Here is a 21,763-nt window from a genome sequence, read left to right as displayed (position 1 = left end):
AAGAGAACAGCAAAAAGCTTTAAAGCGAATTTGCTGGATACGCGGGCGCGGAATACAGAAGCTCGGGCCAACTTTCTAAAATAATTTTATTTCGAGAATAAAATTTTTCCCGTAATTAGCTGGGAATTCGCCGTAATTTTTCGAGTATTCGCTGAAACACGACTCACCGACTAAGTGGCCCTGGTAGATGTGCGATGTTTCGAGGTCCTCCGATTGCCCGGAGGGGCCCTCGATAATTAGGTTATTGCTAAAGGTAGTCAGGTCCCGCTTCAGTCGAATATGGAAGTCCCTTCCGTGCGAACGAAACTTCAGAGTCACAGAATTGTCGCGGGTAACCGACCTCTTGGCCCTCAAGTGACCCCGGTGGATCTCTTCAGTAGGATAGGACAGTGGTTCATAGTGGTGGATATATTCATTCAGTCTTCGTGCTGCAAAACAGAAACATATAGCTTTAGAACATCTCCTTCAGAAATCTAGTCGTAAATACAGCGTGAGTGATTATTGTCTTATAATAGTGTAACGTATTATATTTCCCTAAATCTACAAAAAGTTGTATAGTAAAGTCTCGATCTAAGCCGAACGGAGCTACACGATCTTAGTCACAGCACGGACCCGGAGATTGGCCTTATATCAAGACTTTACTGTATTATTAACAGTTACACATTAAATAATTATTAGTATAAATTTGTGCGAACAATAGTTTACTTGAGGGCTAATGAGTGACCACTATTTTTTCTACTTCGACACAAAATCAGTTCCAAGTGGCTCCAATATTCAAATTGCGTGAATTGGAACAGTGAAAAAGGTGTAGCTCTCATGTCCAACGTAAACATTTATCGACATGAATATTGATTGATCATTAATTCATAGCACGCTCGAAACAGTACTTTATTCTTAATTGCCTTTCAATGGTTCACTGGAATTACTCGAATGTGGAGCTGCCTCTTCACTGCATCAGTTTTTCGCTCCCAAATTGAAAACATATTGAAAACATAACTGTACGTTCTGTAATCAAAGAGCATTAATTTAAGTGTCGATCGAGTATTTCGGCAGAAAGATGTAACAAAATTCGACGGGCGATTAATTCATGTATCGAATAATCAGCTTGCATTTAAATCGAATTTTGTCACGGAGCTCAATGCATTGAAAGATTACGTTAATGTACACCTAATTTAACACGATTTTGGCTGCGATTTAGCAAGAAGAGTGGTTCTAGAATCAATCAGTTCCGGTAAGGGCAGGGTTTGAAGGATTACTGACTCTGCGGCAGGGCATTTTAATTTTGAGCATTTCTTAGCCGAAATAGATTATCCGAACTCATCAGCAGAGCTCACCTAGATATTCACTCGACAATGGACAATGGGATTGGAGAATATCCGTCTGCAGTTAATACGGTGCGAGAGATAGAGTCGGGTTTTATACGTGCTGGTTTCTACCAGTGCATCGTGGAACAATATGGCCAAAAACCCTTACCGTTGCGAGGCATTCGCAAACTCGGCACGATTTAGTCAAACCTTTACTATTTCATAAATATTTTCCTATCATCGTCGCCGCAGACTGCAGCAGCAATCACTAAGAATTAATACAACATCGACTAGACGGATACACGGTTGAAATTTACGATTGGTGGATCAAAACGTATGCTTTTGTTTGACTATAGATTCAAAAATCACAGCCACTTCACCGAAAGTGAGAGTCGGGGAGAATTTATGATCTTAAACGGCCCGGAAATCGTCGTCGAAAACTTAAGCGAGGCCCATTGTTTTGGAGGACTGTTATTTTCTAAAAGACGCGAATCCCGGCCCGCTAAATGCGGGAAGATGTATTTCAAGGTCTCTAGTCCTGGCATTGTTTTACGCTTTAATAGATACTTCGCAGTAATACGCAACCATTAGCTCTACAGAATTTGAAACAATTGCCTAAAATTAATTTACCGAACAATAGTCGGAGTCGGACCGCGTACCGCGAATGGTCGAACCTGAGATTTATAATACCAGGCTCATTCAACACTGTCTATACAGTTTTTCTTCTTCATTTTATAAGCGAATGGAACGTGAAATATTATAATATTAGAAAAAAATTTGGTTGTGTTTAAAGCATCATAAAATAATAGAAACAATTCGTGCCGTAAATGACAGCTTGCAATTAATCTTGAGTTCATTTCATTCATGGGAACATGCTGAGACCGTTTGCAATAGAAAATCTGCCGCTCTATGTACTGACCAAACATTTATAAACAGCGTCATTTATTACATGATAAAGAGTGTAATTTACTATAGAATTCGTGAACCGTAGAATTTCGCAGAATTTCGTTAACGACCAATTGAAACTTTCCCGGTTACGCGCAAAATGTTGCGTCGGCATACTTAAAGTGCCAGTAATTTAACGCAGTGCCTCGACGGATGCTTCGCAGCTCAACAAAAGGTATTCATTTTCTGCTGGCGTGCTCTCGAGAATTTCGCATTTATTATAACAACAACAGGCGAAAGGAAATTTCGCGTTTGTATCCTCTCTTTTCAAAATCATCTAACCGGTCGCAATTATTTCTGTTAATTATCTTGCGTTCAATAGTACTTTTTTATTCATTTATGGTACGGTTAGACAGCTAGAATAATAAAGACACATTACAGGGACGAACCCTGAAGTGTAACAAAATCATTAACGAACTTTTACTTTTGGAGCTTCTTGGCCCCACACGGGGTATACTCCGCAGCAGTGGGGATAATTCGGGGACTTTTATCGGCTAGGCATTTGGGACATGTATAGAGTAAACACTCTACATAAGAAAAACTCTCGACTTTCGACAAAGCCCAGGCTTTTCTAAGCGCACAAATGATAAAAAGAGTAGCAGTGTATTGATCCTCGTGTACTTAACTATTTCGGGAGACAACAATTTTATAGCTTAGAATAAATGTTTAAAATCGACCTTCGACCGACTAGATCGGGCAAATGCCCGAGTGTGTGCCGGTGTTCCAACGCGATCGAATGTTTCCGTCGTGGAAAAAAGAACTCTACACTCGAATTTCACGGTGGAATCCCAACGATCGGTTTTTCGCGCCGTTCCCGTTTCATATCTCCGGTCGCGAACGGGAAAAGTGAAACCGAATTCGCCGGGAAACTTTTGCTGCAATTATTTCACATTTGTTGGGAGATGTTCAGTTAGGTTAACGAGACAAAGTGTCCTGAGGCTGTGCCACGCCGCTCCGGCAACTGTTTCCTCGGCTCGGTATTGCTCGTAATTTTCGTGGACGCAACATGAATTTCTATTAGGCAGCTTTTCTTCGTGAGTCCAGTGTCGCGGGCAAGAAGTGGGAACGATGGTTGTGCGAACAGAGGACAGTGGACGAAATTGCTATAAGAACACTGCTGTTTCCAATAAAATCAAAAACGTCTAGCAATTCAATAATACAAGCAGTGAATGGATAGCGATATAATTCACCACAAGTTTCCCATTGGATTTAATAAATCAGGGGAGATTAAGACTTGTCTCCCCACTCTACCATCCCCTTCTATGGCTCGGTCACGTGGCGCCACTTTAAACACGCATAACTTTGAAACCAGCGAATTCCGCGCCTTAAAACTTCAATTTTCAGCATTCTCTTGTCAAGATGTACAAGATTATATAGTAAAAATTTAAAATTCTCTGTGTTACCAAGGTGAAGTTTAACCACCCCTTAAAATGACGTCTCAGAGACGTGACGGGTTTCGGACACCGACTTCCATTATTGTTACTCTCCATCATAGACTAACCACATCGATTTTGAAGCAACAGAAATTACTTTAGATCTTGGAATTGGATTGTAAGGCTAGGAATTAATCTTACTCCGAAAGCCATAATGTTCTTCTAGAAATTACTACGCAGTGGCTGTTTCGAATTACGCGTCCGCGGAGATGCACGGGAAGTTATCAGTCGCCCGTTTGAAAATATTAAATCGCTAACGCTCGACGCCGCCGTTTACAATGCCGCGGCAGTATCGTTGTTCCAATGGAAACGCGAGCTAGGTTTATTACGATTACAGCTATTTGTTCGGCTCGCGAAGGGCGCGCCGCGTTCCGTACGCTTCTATTAAACAGCATACCATAATGGCTGATATGTTTAGATTAGTTTTCTCGACGATGAATGGGTGCTCTCTTCGGTCTAGTCCAAAGTTGGATCATATAATTACCCGCCGGTGTGTTTAAATGGAGATTCTTGTACGGCGCCGTAGTATACGCGGCGGTTGTCTTTATTACGAGACACGGATATCACGAATCACGGTTTGCTGAAGCGTATGGATAGTTAAGCGGCCACCAAACCGTCCGACACGGTTTATTGCGGGATAATTAAAGACAAGAGTTGCGGAAGCGGCCATCAACTGGAAGTCTTTGAAAAACTCCACCTAAAACGACTCCGCGGCAAACAATAAAATTTTATGGACCTTTCTTTGCGACCACGGAAGGAGGGGATGTAAGTCACCGATTTTCAACGGCTTTAATTCTCCCCGGATGTTTTTGACAATTTTAGTGGCTCGGATTCCTTCAGATTCTAATTTATGGGCTTCCCGACCCCCCAGTCAGGCTTAATAAAAGTAACTGACAATTTATACCTCGTACGCTTCTAGCAAAATTGGCTACACAGAATTGGATTAACCGGAAAATTACTAAAATTTAATAAAATCTGTGTTTCATTCCGGCCCCAATAAAACTTTTAATAAACGAATAGAACATTTAATAAAAGAATAAAACATTTATTTCACACCAAAATTAACGCATAAAGCTTCGATTTACGTGAAAACTAATTTACGGGATATGAATATCTGCCCGTTGAAAAAAAAAAGGTTCTGAACGCCAGCGTGTAACGTAGAATATTCTATTTGACTGCAATTTAAATTTAATCTGTTCAAACGATTCAACGGTGTAATTGCTTCTGATCCGTGCTCGGTTTAAAAACCCTCCAACCGGCTATTTATCATTGATAATACGAGGAACGATTACCGCATTGTAAATATCCGTGAGAGTTCGGTGTTTTCACAACTTAATTCGCGAATATACTGATTAATCCAAGCCTTTCGTGATTAAAGAGTGGCGAAATTATTGGCACAGTTACATAGGTTTGATTAATCGCAGAAAAGATAGACCACGTTTGATCGCACCGTGTATTTCAATTACCATAAATATAATAGATTGTTGATACGTATTCCAATTTACATTACGGTAATGGAATATGCAAAACCACGGAGGGGTCGGCCAACGTTTGATATGAAATCGGAAGAAAGCCGGTAGAAAATAATATCTTTCGTCAAGATGAATGTTACACGACAGTGCTCGGGGTAACAACCGACGAGAACCGTACCGAATTACATTATAACATCTGCGTACATGATGTGTAACGCCTGTCCGGATGTTGGAGATATGCACCCAGACTGCGAAGGCTGATATCGCGAAATATTACAGTGCGATATCAAACGCTCCGACCGGCTGGGTCGTGTCACAAATTGAGGAGGTTTCGTTTTCCCACGGAACGTTCGCGTTTTTTCCTTTCGATATTCCCAGGCAAAAGTCGAATGAAATTGATGGCGCTGACGGAACGTTACCGGGAGTATAACCAACCGCATTCAAATTGCATTCCTTGCACACAGCCAATAGGTAGAGCCCATGTCTCTTACCTGAATACAAACGTCGCGACGCTTTTGCCAACGAGATTCTATACGGCGAAATCTGCATCTTACACCTGTATTTATTTCTTATAGAATTACATATTAGCAGTAGCAATGCTGCGGAGTTTTATGCAAAATAAAAATCTCAAGATGCAGCAGCTGCGTAGGCGTTCATATCTATTCCGAGTAATTTTAATACAACCGTTATCAAATTTCCAATTTTCTCGAGGAAACTTTTCCATTTTAAATTCGATTTACAACTTTACAAGTGCATCGTTCTAGAAACATAACAATGGAAAGTTAATCTCGGTTTTCGAGATTAAATTTAAATGAAATTTTTAATACAGATTTTAATGCAACGATGAACTCGTGAATTTTCGTGGTGGATATTGAAATAATATAAGGAATGAATTTAATATGGTTTCGTAAAGAAAGTATAAAGATACTGGTGCCGCAATATTTCATAAGGTGATATTAGGTTTCGCATAATTGTTAACACTTTCAGACAAATGGCATCTTGTTTTCGCCAAGCATTCAGGGTCACGCGTAGGTGAATTTCTAGCACCGAAGGATTCGATCTAGTTCTGAAACTTGTTAGAGCGTCGTTCCATCTCTTTGCTCAAGGAGTACAAAGATGGGCGTTAATCAGTTCAGAACTGCAAATCGAAGCGAAAGTGGACGTCAAATAAGTTCGCTCAGCTGTATGTACATTACTTCTGAAATGTGTCTACCCAACGATGTGGATTAAAGACAATAAAAAATTAAATTGAATATCAATCGGAAAATTGTAGCCCTACACGATCTATGTCACAGCACGGACCCGACGGTTAGGCTTAGATCAAGACTTTACTGTATGTTAACATTTGGAAGAGTTTAGCTATAATTCATGACAAATAAGATGGAGGGAACGAACCACTACATACTAATAATACAGTCACAGAATTATGGTAAATTGAAATGTTACACACAGTGAAGTAAAACATCGAACGAGAAAGTACTTCATAAGATACAAAAATATTGAGTAAACGTGAGCAATTTGAACAGCAATTTTTGAAACCAAATATTCGTAAGAAGTCCACAATTTCGATCACATTTCTGTCCGTTCCGACTGTAGTCCCCAAATGAAAAACGGCCACGGACAGATCAAGTTAAAATAATATTTCAAAATTAAAAATAAGCACGCGTATTTTTTAAAAGAATACCACCGCTCTCTATTTTTGCACATTTCCCAAGATTCCGCGTTCTAAAATAATGTTTCCTCTGGAGCATATTCTTCGTTAAAACAGAAGGTATCGTCGAACTCGGTAATTTCCAGTTCCGCCGCGCCAACCATTAATTCTTATAGTCACAGATTACTATAGTCCGTAGATTAACCGTTTATCCTTCGTGTTAAATTTTCGTGTGGAACGCGACGAAGCGATTCGCACACCTGCGCCATTTCTATCGTGGCGTGAAATCGAAGACTGAAGACACTGTTTTCTAGCCTGACGGTGTAGATTCTAGATTTCTACGGTGTAGATTGTACTCGGCAGAAGATCTACTGAAACGGGTGGGTCTCGGATAAATCCCGGAAAGCTGAACAGTCAGCGCTGACTTCATCAAGCTTCAATGTTACTTCCGTTATTATCTCCTCTTTCGATTTCTCTGCGCCTGTTTAGCAAACAGTATTATACGCAATGAGAACCGTTCCTCTACTAAATTTAACGAGATTAATAAAAACGAATTTTTCCAATTTTCAAAACTGACGATCAAAAGGGAATTTAAAGGCACAATTGAAAAATGTTATTGAATCCTTTATGCAATTACAGATCTGGATTGAATGGAATTGTTATTCCCAAAATTCAGTAATTGTTCGCCAGGAAACTGAAACTGCGTTGCCTTTCAATAAAACGTTTTTGCGAACTTCATATTCAGGCAGAGGAAATGTGCATGCTCTAGGAACAATTTAAAGTGTTTCATTAAAGCGTAATAAGTACCAGTTTCATTAAAATGTTGCTGAAACGTGCTCAAATTTTCTTTAAGTGTAATCGCATTTGTAGTTTCAGCATTGGAAATTATGTTTCAACGAGTCTAAAGAATATAACGGAAGATGCGAGTACGAGAGATATACTCCAAGATGTAAAGGATTTAGTCAAACGTTTCAAAGGATTAAATCGAATTTTCCGATTATGAAACGGAGTTTACGAAGCCCTTTTCATTATGATAATCAACTTGGATCTAAATTGTTTGGAAGTAAAACTTGACACGCAATTAAGTGACACAAATTTTGCAGTACGCCCTTTAAAAGCGGATTTAACTTTTAATCCTAATGACGGAAAATATATCAGGTGACACGCGAAGGATGGTTGCGGTCAGAAGGAAAAAGACGAGAAAGTAATATTCTGAAAGCGGGAAGAAACACGGAAGGGTGGGATTGAGAAACATAAGATACCTCTTCCGTCTAATTTTTCAACGAACGTTGTCGTCCCTTAGCACAAAAATGTGATGCCGATGATTGCGCGAACTATTACGGCCAAGAAATTAGGAACGATAATGTTTTACTAAGAAAATAAGAAGGCATATTTTTGGGAAAATGCCGATACTTTGAACTTCGAGTCAGGAGTCTTTACTAAAGATTATTCTTTGCTCTTGGTACAGTAAAAACATTAGAGCGCAATCAAGATTTATCGAAGATTTTCAGTTATCCGATAACAGTAAGTCTCCTGAAGAATCGTTGAAAATTTGAAGTTTCTTGGACAACTACATTTCGAGATATCGTATCAGCAAAAATGTAAAGTTCTTCCTATCTGTAACTTTTACAGATCGTTATTCTTACGAATTGGAGGAAATCCTTTTGCAAACATGTTTTCGGGGACACACGCTACGAGCGTAAACAAGAAAAATATTGATTTTCCAAAGTTCTAAAACGAGATTTCGAGAAAAACGCATTGAAAGTTCTGCTCATTTGTAGATTTTATAAATCGTTATCCTTACGAATCGCAATAAATCCCTCTGTGGAGATGTTTCTGAAAACAATCTCGTTATTTTCACAGTTCCAAGGCAACTAGTTAAACATTTCGAGAGAAACGCGCCATTTAAAGTACCATTTGGAAATTTTATAATTCTTACGAACCGGAATAGATCCCTTTGGCGGACATGTTCCCGAAGAAATGCGATCCAAGTAAGAAGAAGAAAAAGCTCGATTGTTCGAAAGTCAGAGGCCAGAATTAAACAGTTTCTGCCAGGGGTTGTTACTTTCAGCGGTGTACTTGGCGAAACAGTATGCAGAAAATTCGCTCCATCAAGTTTACGGGTCAGTGCGCGTGCCTCGATGGCAGAGGTTGTTCATAAAATAGTATAAAATAGTGGTGGGTATCGGTTGCGAAATGGGATTCGCGCTCAAGGTAACGAAAGAATTGAGGTAAGTGGGTCAGAGCCGCGGCGGTGTGCTCTCGGTGTACACCGTAGGCGTAAATGGGGCAGCGCGGCGTCACCTTTAAATTAGCGCAACCGTGTAATCCGAACAGGGAGATTTCCCTTTCCCCTGATTCAGGAATAGCGTGCAATTTATCGAAGCTAGACCATTCGGTCTAATAGCGCCGCGACAAGGATACCGGGGGCCGGGTCCTATCAAATTTTCAGGGTATTTGAATTACAATCCGGAAGGCCTCGGTCGACAGAGATCGCGTTTCCGTGCCCGCGACCGCTCTTTGACGAATCTCTGTCGCAAACGAAGGAAAAGCTTCGCCGTCCTTTTGGCCTCTTCTGTCTCTTAGCTGGTCGAATCAGTTTGATTTGGTGTTCCAGACAGCTCCGGGAGGATTTCATTTCTAGATACGCGCTACCTCTTCTCCTCTCTCCCTCTTTCCTCCTTCTCAACGAACAACTTTTCCCGAGGAAAAGTTCCGGGCGACTCGAGACATTTTCAAGTAAAATTGCTCCCTTGTCCTCGACGGGACGAACGTTTTTAACAAAGAGTAATTCTCCCGAACGTATCTTCTCCGGCGAAATTATGAACCCTTTCATACGGCGAACGCAATTATTTTCAATGATCGTCGGCTCTTTTTTCCTCCCCCGGAGAGCAACGGAGAAACGTACGGACAACTAAAGTGGAAATCGTTAGAAGTTGCCGACGACAATGCTCCTAATAATTACGTAACGGTGATGAAAAAGTGTTTATCGATTGCGGAAATTATCCTTTGACGAGCGAACCGTCAGAGGAAGCTATAAAGACGATGTTTTAATAACTGTGTGCAGATTAATAGGAATTGGTACGGATCGGGAATCGTGTTGTTAATACGAGGAAGTGAACGGAACGAGTATGTAGAACAGAATCGTATGAAAATTGTGCTTGCACTGTACACACTCCCCCTGTAATCTCAATTTGACGACCTCCTTATAAGCTAAACGCAATCTTCATCGCGACACGGCAGCAGCTGATAGTAGGCTTGGTTTTGCTGCAACCTTGTCTATTACGCGGAATAAGAACAGCAACAAGGTGTGCCAGGCAATCAAATAAAGCTGCCGGTAAACTAATTAATCGTTGGTAGTATATCGCTTAAGCGACAACTTTAATTGCGTTATTAATTTCAGGTGAAGCGATCGTGCCTGGGCAATAAATAAATGATAAATATGAGCGATGAAGTAAATAATTAAATGCTAACTATTAAATTATATAAGAATTTTCCCAATATTTGTCACCATGATCGTTTGAGATCGTTCTTATGACCATTTAATTAGTACGATTATTATAACGCGCAATTAATACGGAAGAGAAATGTTTCATTATATCGTTTCAATTATGGTACGAGCTTGGAAGCGTTCAATCGGCTGATTATGACAATTTAGTAAGGTACCGTTATGTGATGGCACGCAAAATGATTTTCTTTATTCCTTTCATACAGAACGTCCACCAGAGAGCTCGTTGCGTGTCCAATATTTTTTTTTTGTTTTTATAGAACGAACAACACAAATATTGATCCCAGGGAGAATATTTTCAAAGCAACAACTTTCATTCGAAATAGTTTTTTATGTTTTTTGTAACAAATGCAATACGAACAGACTAAAAGAACCGGGGGTTGGTATGTCAGAGAACTCTCACATTGACAGCGTGCTTTTAAGATAATTGATGAACAGACTGCGGATTTTTATGCGAAATAAAAATCGTCTGCATTAGCAGCGACATATAAAAATTAGATAGACATTTATTTCTTGTTTCAATAATTCGTTAACGTTCATCGAGTAGTATCGCGTTTTTCAGCCGCAGATGCGGTGTCTTAGATTGTTTAAACGGAGACGAAATTCGATTATGATTGTCGGATGAACGTATGAATTTACAGTGATAAGAGAACCGATAGACTGAGTTCTGGGCCAGGGTTCCGACCCGCATAGTTTGCCCGCCGGGGGACTGCTTTAACCAATTTAGGCACTCAGACTGTCTACAATCCATCTTCTCGGAATTCGCTGAACCCTTAATGCGACTACCGACTATAGAATTAGTCCTCTTTCTATTCTCGGTGGACCAAATATAGAGACTTTCACGGAGGCTGCTCGAGTGGCCTGGAAAGCGATAATTTAAGTAGACACGTGCAATCAAAACGTGCCTTCCAATTCCGAAAACTTGTCTGTCACGCGCAAACCGTGGTTAGTTTAACCAGGACAGCTTGCCAGTTTTTTCTATCCCTATCGCTTGTTAATGAACGTCTAGGTCCGGTGATCAGAGTTCATGGTTCATCTGTGTCCTGAAATGTCGATGTTCGACGATCAAGAAACTGAAATGTGCGCCAGCACGGTTTCCATATACAATTCTGTGCAAAAGTTTTTAATATTTTTGCGTTTTACAATCGGGACATTTATCATCTAGACCTTGGCGACATGTATAGAGTGTATCAGGTGTTGCAACATCACTTGGAAATATTAACCCTTTGCACTCAGCGCTATTTTAATTCTAAAACTAAATTTTTCTTCCATCTTAGAATATTTTGAAACGAAACTGATCCGATTTCCACAAATAACATTTAAATGTTTAGTAAACTATTGAATACCAATTTTGTAATGTAACAAATATTTTGTTATATTTTTTGTAATTTCTTTGAAATAATGCCACAACCATTTTTAGTAGCGCTTCAGCGTCACCACTCGAGTGACAAAGGGTTAAAGAATCACACAGCAGAATAATTATTTTTTCGTCGAAAGTGTCGGGGCTGATTGAAGTGGTCCCGATAGACCTTGGGTACCAGCGATTGCTATCGCGGCGCATAATGTCCGGGAAAGTACGCTTCCTCTATTTCAACCGTGGCGCAGACCCGGGGGGCTGAGCATTCCCTCTCCGTTCTCCGTTATCGAATTTAGTAAAAATTTGAATAAAATTCATTGAATACTGGTTATATGCACTTTCCATAGTACTCGGTCAAATTGCGTCTGGCATCGATCTATTGACACGGGCTTCTGCTCCATTCTGTCCGGAGAGGAGCCGGTTTCCAGTAGCTGGTTCTATCCGCAGGAAACATCACGGCTAGGCTGCGAGGGGCGTAACTCGTCACGGACCGATGGATCCCCGTTGTATGGTTTATGAGCACACACGATGGACACATGGTACGTTCGCGATCAATCTCACCTGCACGCATGCGCATTATATGTATAGAAATAAAAAGAGAAATAAAAACAAAAGGAAGGAGCGAGAAAGATTACGGGGGCGGGGGGAGGACAAACGAACAGCCCACGCCAGTCACTGAACATTGGTGAAACGAAATGGAGACAATACGGACATTTCGATCGCTGCGCACCAATTTCGCTTTTGCGTTTGCTATCATAAGGTAAACATTTTACGTAGGCTCCCCAGAGCTCCGAAAGCAAATAAAAAAAAAAAGCAATGCCGGAGAACGACCGGCGCTGTTGAAATACGACCAAATTGGCATCGCCCTGTCAAATGTTGTAATTCACGTGCAATATTTGCTTTCGGAAATTATTGGGAAATGGAATTATCTCGTGTACCGCGAAAGTTAGGTGATACATCAATTGTTTAACGATTCATCTATTTTGATTCGATAACATCTGGCAAATCAAAGATGAACAGTATGGCATAATTCTTTTAGAAATAGCACAATTGTAGAGAAGCTTGTTAATAGGCTTCAATTATTGATGAACAATACACAGGAAGGATTTAATTGAAAAGAATTTAACGTCGCGCTCAAATTGCCTCTCGTGATTATTTAATTTTCAGAACGAATGTACTTTTCAGCATAAGTTACCAGCTGCGTGTGCACGACGTTGCTCAGGCTCGAAGGGGTGGGTTTTGGGGGTGGTTGGGGAGTAGGGACTCAAACAGTATTCTTTCTAGCGTGTCGAAGCATATTCATGGCAAATGGGTACTTTAAACGGTAGAAACCATTACACTGACAAACACACCTACAGTCAGTCTCATAATTTTAGATCAGACTATGTTGTAGTTTGAAAATATCTTGATATTTTTATTCTACGAACAGCAATATTACTAAAGAATGAAACTCCCTTTAGTTATCCTGCCGGTATAGTTCTGAATTTTTCTAATGAATTTGAAGAAATTAGTGCCGATGAATTTGACTTCATAACATAATTTATGAACAAACGGATTACACGCACATTAAAAGAGTTGAAGAGTGACATTGCAAGTCTGCTTCTTTCGTTCACATGGCAACATGCTGAAGGGCAACAATCATATTAGCTACCTACTCAATAGTTTGGTCGCTGCTTTTCCCGGGGAACGACACTCGGAAGCTCTCGAAAACGTAATTAATACGTGCCTCGAGAGAAAGTTAGCCCTGTCAATGGGCTATGGCTATTTCAATACGAATCCTTACGCAGTCCCACTCCCATTAGTTCCAGTTAGCCCAGCGCCCAGCGAAGTTTCGCCCTCCTAAGAACGGCGTTATGGTTCCCACTTACTTTCAAGCTCGGGCTTCTTCCTGCTGCAGGAACTTAACGTCCTTGTTTACCGAAGTTCGCCCAAGGGAACCGAGGATTTACCACTGTGACTCGAGGGGGTGAAAATAGGGTTGACTTCGTACACGTTCGATCAGTCCCACGAGGAGAGAGAAAGAGAGAGAGAGAGAGAGAGAGAGAGAGAGAGAGAGAGACTCGGTTACGTCCTCCTCGCAGCCCTGCCACTTGGTCCTGCTCTTTGATTTACGCGATGATTCTTACCGATACAGAGGATTTCGGGCTAAACAAGATGAAAGATGTACTGACTCCTGTTTGCGCAACTGACGTCGTCGTCGCGTACTTGGCTCGAGTATTACCGAATAAGATCTGGGATAAACGCCAGGAGCTTGCGAGCAATCTGCACCGCGAACAAATTCCTCCGAAATGTAAATCACTCTCGTCCCTTCGCGCATTACGAAACATTAGACGCTCCGATGAGCGGAACACACCCTTTCTTCGAGCACCGGGAAAATAGTCGATGCACTCCCGGGATGCGCCGCAGTGCGCGCACATAATTCGCGGCGTTGGATTCGGTACGCGCGGCAAGAAAAAACCGCACAAGTTCTCCTTATCTGACCTTGTTTCTGCGAGGCTGCAGCCCGGTTTTTGTCTTCCCGTAATCCTTCTGGCAAACGAAGTTCCGAAGACTTTGGTTTACGACGCGCTCGAGATAACGTTGATGCACTTCAGCAGCGCGCTAAACAGAGTTGCCAGCGAATTCGAGCGCTTGGCGAATTTTCGAACTGTTCCGAAAGTCTGCGATGAGACGTTCACTGATAGATGAGACGCACGACTGAAATGCCTGCTTGACTCCAGTTCCTTTTAATCGACGCGGACAATTTTTATTTTAAATACACGCGGTCTACTTGTAATAAACATTCTCAATTTTACAGTCAATATTTTACTCTCATATCAGGGTAACGTTTGATTAAAACGAAGAGGTTCCGGTCGTGCTACGGTATTCAATTTGTGCGAGATTTCATTAAACAATGAACTGAACAATATCGATATTCCAATAGATGTATGTACGCAAATACAGGTCATTAAATTCATTACGCAGGATTAGCTTGGGAGCGCAGAATGTAACCGATGTAATTGTGACAAAGGTGATTGTGCACGAGTAAAGAAATAAAACATACAATTAAGCTCCCCTTAAAAGGCTAATGATGCAGTAATAAATTATTCGGATTTGTCGAACAACATGCTGCACGAAGAGAGCATAAGTTGTCAATCCCTTCCGGGGTTGTTGCTTTACGAGGGGTGGTAATTCAGTTATTAATACCAATCTGCTTAGACGTTGTGTGCTAATTAGGACGTTGTTTACACGAACCTGCATGCAGATTGTTGGATCAAACATGTCCAAACAATGCAACTCGTGTAATGATCTTCGAAGACGATGACTTACGAAAGAAAATTGACCGGGAGTTAGGTATAAGCAACGTTGTTAGGCGAATGAGTTAATGATTCTCAATTCTACTGACTGCCGTCGTTAAAGGGTGTCTAAATGATACCGTAGATAGCGAATGTCACTAGTGCCGAACAGTCGGTTTACTGCAAACAAGACGAGTCAGCTAGGAGATGATAATAACGACGGAGGAGGAATCAATTGACCCAATTCCACGTGCCGGTCCTGCCGGCTGGGCTGCCACCATTATCTAATTTAACTATTTAGGCGACCACTCACACACTCCCTTCGCGTAGGCCGCTGAGAATAATGCCCTCGCGCAGGAAACCTGAGAAACGATATTTAATTTCTGCCACTCCTCCTTCGTTACACGGCACACTCGACGCGGTCCCGTAAACTTCTAATGCCCCCTAAATAGATCTTCCTTGTCGATCCAGAAGAATTTCTAAAGAAAGAAGGAAGAATTTTTAAAGAACAATGATTTCTTTAAAAATCAATTTTTTCCTTGGAAATTTTAGTACGCCGAAAGCAATGTGCATCGATCGTTTGCCAAATCGATGAACTCCACAAAATAAAAAGTAGTAAAAATTCATTCTTTCAGCTTGTGTCACGTTTTTCGAGATTTATCAATTTTTCAAAATCTATATCCACACATTTTTATATCAATGCACTGTTGCTTGAAATATGCTTTTTTAAACCATTAGAGATAAATCAAACATCGCAACGACCGATTAATGGATTACAGCCTGTGCACGCGAATGCAAAAGGATAGCATTGACAGGTTCTAAAAAATGATTAAAATTTTTCATCTGTATCATATCGACCCTTTCAACTATTTGCTTTCAGGCAAAATACTTTCTGATAACATAAATTCGATGGAAGATTTAGGTCCCAAGATAATCAGATATTTTCTGTGTGCTGCATGAAATACTTTAAAAAGGCTTCTAAGATAGTTCAATCACTTCCAGAAATTAGTTTTACGATCTTTCCGAAACTTTTCTGCACAATCGATAAAAACTGGGCGCAGCAAAATACGAGTTCGTCTACATATAATAGAACTGAAGGTAACCTTGGAAAGTAACCTTGGAGTCCACTATAATCATCTTGAAAGACTCTCTGAACGATATCGTGCGATAGGAAGTGTCGATCGATCCACTAATAAAAGAATGATTTAAGGTAATTAGGCACGTTAAGCGAAGCACTCTGTGTATGAGATAACTAGACTGCGGATCTTTATGCATTTATGGCTCGTGGAAATTTGCGAAGCACGGACTAAACTTAATAATATTTCCATTTTTACTTTAAAGTGTTATTACTTTTGCTGAAATACGTTTTTACTTTCCATAAAACAACATAGAAAAATGGAAATTCGCATAAAGAAGTTTATAGATGACAGTATTATTATTAATTTTGAAACTGCAATGTTTGCCATTTCGTCGAACAAGTTTTCAACCACGAGTACTCTTCTTGGTTTTCTGTTTCGTTGCACTGGCCGTGCATCGAGAAGCTCGATACCTTGAGGGGAATAACAGAACTAAAACTCAATACTGACGAGAGCACGTAGTTAGGCACGTGGCGGGGAATGCAGCGGGAGGCTTTAATTAAATTAGTTTAGAAGTACCGGATTAACATTCGTTGGCTAATTAATGTTGCGGTCAGCTAACTCCGGGAGATTGCCTTTTTGCCTAATGAATCGTTTGCCGAGATGGACGCGGAAACAAGAGGGATCAAACGTACGGGGCGCTGACGTCTTCCGATAGTTTGCCATTCATCAACTGCCTCTGACAATCTCTAATTAACGTATCAACAAACAATGGAGGTCTCTTATGTGTAACATATAGACTCTTCTGTATACACCTTCTGCTTTGTCATGAATACACGGCTGTCGTTGTTGTTCAGGGAGGTATCTTTACCTACAATAATTGTAGAATACAACAATCAAATTTGCAATTGTTTCACGGATCTGTTTGACCCTGTCTTATCCTGTTTCGCTCGTTCATTATTGTCGCTCTTCATTGCCACCAATGAGACCAAAGTGAGATGTGCGCGCATACTAGCGCCTAGAACCGTCATACATGTGAGGATGGTGATGCAACCATAAATATCGATAGGGCGTAACAATAAATGAGAGATAATATACCTGAAGTCAAGACTAAATAGGCATCTGTGGCAGACGTCATTCGTCATTGCATGACCAAAACTGGAGAAAAACAGCCATATAATTGTCACATAATAAGCACTTCTCGCATAAAATATAAAAATATTTTTCCAGGTCATCGTTTATTCCGATTACTCATGGTTCCCACGATTAAATCAACAGAAAAGTATAGCTTTTCTATTTAATTGGCCAAACGAATCTTTCTCGTTAAACGGCGTAGATCATTTAATAACGTGTAAGGCAAGTAGAAATTTGTCCTCCTTCCTTCTATGGTATCAGTTTCCACGGCTTCCGTGATACATAATAAGGATGATATAGCACGCCGAGAGTCCTTCAATGATTTACAGACATCCGCAATTACTTGCCGACCTTGCAATCAAAGCGACACGGATTGCGTGCGCGATTTATCGTCGCAGAATCTAGCATGAGAATAGGATGCACCCACGGACGTTCCGAAATGCTACGTAAGGCGTTTCTGTTGCCATAATCGGTGGAAACGGAATACAGCGAACGTCTTGGAACGTGTTCGGCTGTTCCGAAATCCCAATTGGCTCCCGAATCTGCCGTCCATCAGTGCACGTATCTCTTGCGTGGGATAATACCGCGTAAAAGTCGTCGTTAGACTGCGGGTTTTATGCGTTTGTGACGGTAATTTTACTAATGACAACTTAATAAAACTACCGAAGAAAATATTTAATTTCTATATGACTCCTGTGCCTCGAATTTACATTTCGCACAAAGACCTGCAACTTGTGAATTAACCCTTAGTACTCGAATGACGACTGTAAGGCGCCACTAAAAATTGCTGTATCATTATTCAAAATATTTTTTACATTATTCAATTTATTTGTATTCAATGAATTACTAAACACTTCAGTATCGTACGAGTAAATTGCACCATTTTCGTATGTATAACATGAAAAAAAATCTATAAAAGGGAAATATTCTAGGTTGGAAGAAATGTTTCGTTTTGGAGTTAAAACAGCTTCGAGTGCAAAGTGTTAACTGCGATTAGTTTGTAGAAATTGAAGTCGAAGAAATACGTATTTTTCATATTCGGTGAACATTTTCGGTCCTGCGATTTATTTTTCGAAATTCCCGAAATCTGCAGTGTGCTTATATAATTTTGTATTTGCACGTGTAAACGCGTCGAACGTCTCCCCGAAATAGTTATCCCTCGAAATGAAATAGCGTCGTGTTACAAGTGGATTCATTTGTGCATTGATCACGTTTCAGTGAAATACGAGTTCCCGGCCGGTGTTTCTTCGGCTGAATTCCATCTGAAATTCGCGGAAACTCGGCGCAATGTGCATCGCGTCGCAAGGAGAAACGCAACAACGTATAAACGCACGTAAGATTTATCGTCCGTTCACTGTCCGTTGCTACAAATGACCCCCCAAACGCTCGCGGTTCCGCGACGCGACGGTTGACATAAATCACCAGAAGGAGTTGACGTAATTTTAATATCGGCCACAAACGTCACCGACGCCATTAATACATTCCGCGGGCGTACACGGGACCCGTCCCCTGTTTAAACGAGGGGCTGTGGAGGGGGTAGGGGAGGGAGAGAAATGTCATCCGTGTTTGAATTTCTGTCGTATCGCTCCGAACGGGATATGCGCGAGCTACCGGCGGAAAGGGGAATTTTAAATTAAAAACAGAAGAGAAAGGAAAACAGGACATTCTCGCGCAAAAGGATTCGTATGCGGCCGGGTTTATGATACGAACGTGACTTCGTCGCTTCTTTCGAAATTAACGGATTTTTATGCGCGGGAAGCGCCGCGTGTGCATTCGCTCCGCTCCCAGATAGCGTGCATCATCTGAATCTTTTGTTTTCCTTCGACGGAACATCGTCGCGTTCTGTGAAATAACGCTGAGCTCTATATGAACGAACTGTTTGCACCAAATCAAGATTTTATGAATGCATCTTGAAGGATTACAATTGTAAAATTTTATTTTACGCTTTTTGAACACTTCGCAAGAAAATTATAACGGAAGAAGTGATTCTTCGGCATTTATAGTTGCTTGAAACACCCTAAAAATGAAAACATTACAGATTGACGCGTAAACACGTTAAACGGAGTAACGCAATTATCTGCTGAAACTCGTTAAAATAGGAAATTAAGCTGTACCAGATAATTCAACGTCGTGCTCTATCATTTTCATCGATCATTAATTACAGAGATGGCACAACCCGTTTCCCTGGCGGGGCTAATTTTGTTATTGCCGTAAATTCATCGGCCAGAATCGGTATCCGCGGCAAAAGAAAACAGTGTTACGACAACTTGGATATTAATAACCCCGTGCAGTAATCAAGATGCAAGATTTCCGGCACGGCAGACACAAAAGGAAGAGCGACAGCTCGAATTTGCATCAACACCGTGGTGCCTTGTGGACGTGGCGTAACGTCGTTTAAAAGTGTGACGGGTTCGTTCCAATACCAATTCCAGTATTTAAGCCCTTAGCCGTACGGCTGGGAGCACGGGCATTATCTAAAGACGATTCGATCCCTTTTGCTCTAATCACGTCGCAGCATAGGGTGCCCGTGTGTTGAAGACCTAAGAGAATTTCTGAGAGTTAATGAGATTTACAGTGCCTCGCGCGTAATCTGGTAAGGACGCGTCTGAAGACAAATTTACCCAGCGTGCTAAGTAGTAAACGCCTTTAACGGCAAAATATCGCGCAGTTTAAATAATTCTGGTTGTGCCAGGCATCTCTGCCGAACCGCCACAACAATCAGTCGGACACAGAATTAATTCCCAGATGTGGAAGAAACAAATTTTCCAATCGCATGTTTTTCTTTTATGTCGATGCAGTTCTGTCATGCGTTGTGCTGAATATAGCAACTCGCAACGATGGAAATAAAATGTACAGAAAGAATGTTGTGTACATGTAGGAAAATAAATCGATCGAACGCTTTATTGCATCTCATTGAGCGAAACTTTTCATTAAGCGCTGCAGAACTTTTTAATATTGACAATTTGAAGTTCTACGTGGAAATAAATTGTCTATGTAAAAATTAATTTCACATCTCGCGAAACTCTTCTCGTCAGACCTTCGTTGAATATGAGATATACGAACGTTTCGATTAAATGTCCCCAATAAAATAATAGCTCTCATAATATTGCAGAACGAAATTGATGTGTACCGACATGAAAAATAAGAGTTTAATCACTAATGTTGGTCGAAAATGTTACAGACAAGAGAATCTATTTTTATACTTCTAACACTAAACGATCTAGGAAAAATTAGTAACGATAGAAACTTAATAAAAAGTCGTGTTGATGTGATTTGCTATAGCGAAAAGAATGAAACGAGAACTTCATTCATCTTATTAAAACGGATAGTAAACTTTCATTAAAAAAGCGTACATTTCCTGTGTGCAAACAGAAATCCGGCAAGCAGATTTTTAAAATTAATTACGTTTGTATCTGTTAAGTGCTTTGAATGCACATAAATTGATAAATGTCGGGCTAATAGGGTTATAAAAATTGGATGAGCCGAATGGAGCACTATTTATCATTTTCCAAAGTATAGCACAGTTCGAATTTTTCAGGGAAACCGTTTTCCGCTTCGCGACTGATGGAACCAGGATTCCATCTGCGCCGGAACGATTAAATCTGTCGAGTAGTATAGCAGGCAATAGTCGGACAAACGTCATCGCATTTATCACAAGGCGCGTCAGTCACCGGGTCCCCGAATGAATACGCGAATATGTATCGATTGCGTTCGCGTCAACCATTGGCCAACAAACGGTATTTATTATTATACTCGGTCGGTATGCCGGTGATAATCCCACGAACATTATTCTTCTTCTCAGCGCCTTTATTCCTCTGAAATATGACGTAAACTCGTTTATCACTATCTCCGGAACTGATGTATGAATACACTGAAAAAGACAATCGCTTGACACGCCACTCGCTGGGAACAGGCCAATGACTAACAGTTACACCGTTTTTTCCTCTGCTATCTAACAGGCCCGTATGCTTGTCTATTTCAACTTTCCGATCGCAGGAAACACCATTTGCACCGTGTGTCCTCATGCTATTTACATAGGTTAACAAGTTTACGCTGAGACAGTCAATTGTTAAATGAAAACTCTGCTGTACTGAATTTGTATGATTAGCGTAAAAAAATATTTAGTAGCACTGCCAGTACCATTCTTTAAACATTTACTTGTAACTCCTCTGAACATTAACAGAAGAGCAAATAAAAATCTTCAATGAAAATGCAGCGAACTTGAATGTTTCAGATATACTAAAAAAGAAGCAAATGGAAATGTTTAGTGAAATATGTAGAAAGAATTTCCAACGGTCCTTGGAATAATTGTAAAAGTTACAATATGGAAGCTGTAATGCAATTTACCAGAATTAATTCGTCTCTCCCATTGTTACAGTATTTCATCAAGACTGCAGTGGCTGGTGGAGACAATTTGAATGATTTGTTCTTGTTAAAATTTTCAGTGAAGTAGCGTAAAAGTAAAATACTGCGAGAAAAGAGCATAATTATCTTTCGGTGGAACATCTTTAAAACTCTGGAGAATAAACGAACGTAGTATGTATTTCTTCTTTTCTTGCTCTGTTCCAGCATAATAATGAATTGCAATTGTAGGAAAGAAAGGTTTCT

At 40.5% G+C, this 21,763-nt stretch overlaps 1 protein-coding gene across 3 annotated transcripts in view; it reads right to left on the bottom strand.

The window, feature by feature from the left end:
* Positions 1-21,763, bottom strand: part of Kuz (zinc-dependent metalloprotease kuz) — a 152,400-nt gene that overhangs the window by 26,787 nt on the left and 103,850 nt on the right. For all 3 annotated transcript variants that reach the window (XM_076794964.1, XM_076794965.1, XM_076794966.1), the window contains exon 2: positions 168-428. In XM_076794964.1, coding sequence (XP_076651079.1) covers positions 168-428 — 261 coding nt within the window. The remainder of the gene's footprint in view (positions 1-167; positions 429-21,763) is intronic.

Source organism: Halictus rubicundus, chromosome 10 (genome assembly GCF_050948215.1).
Source record: "Halictus rubicundus isolate RS-2024b chromosome 10, iyHalRubi1_principal, whole genome shotgun sequence".
NCBI lineage: Eukaryota > Metazoa > Arthropoda > Insecta > Hymenoptera > Halictidae > Halictus > Halictus rubicundus.
This window is presented reverse-complemented; position numbering and strand designations above follow the sequence as displayed.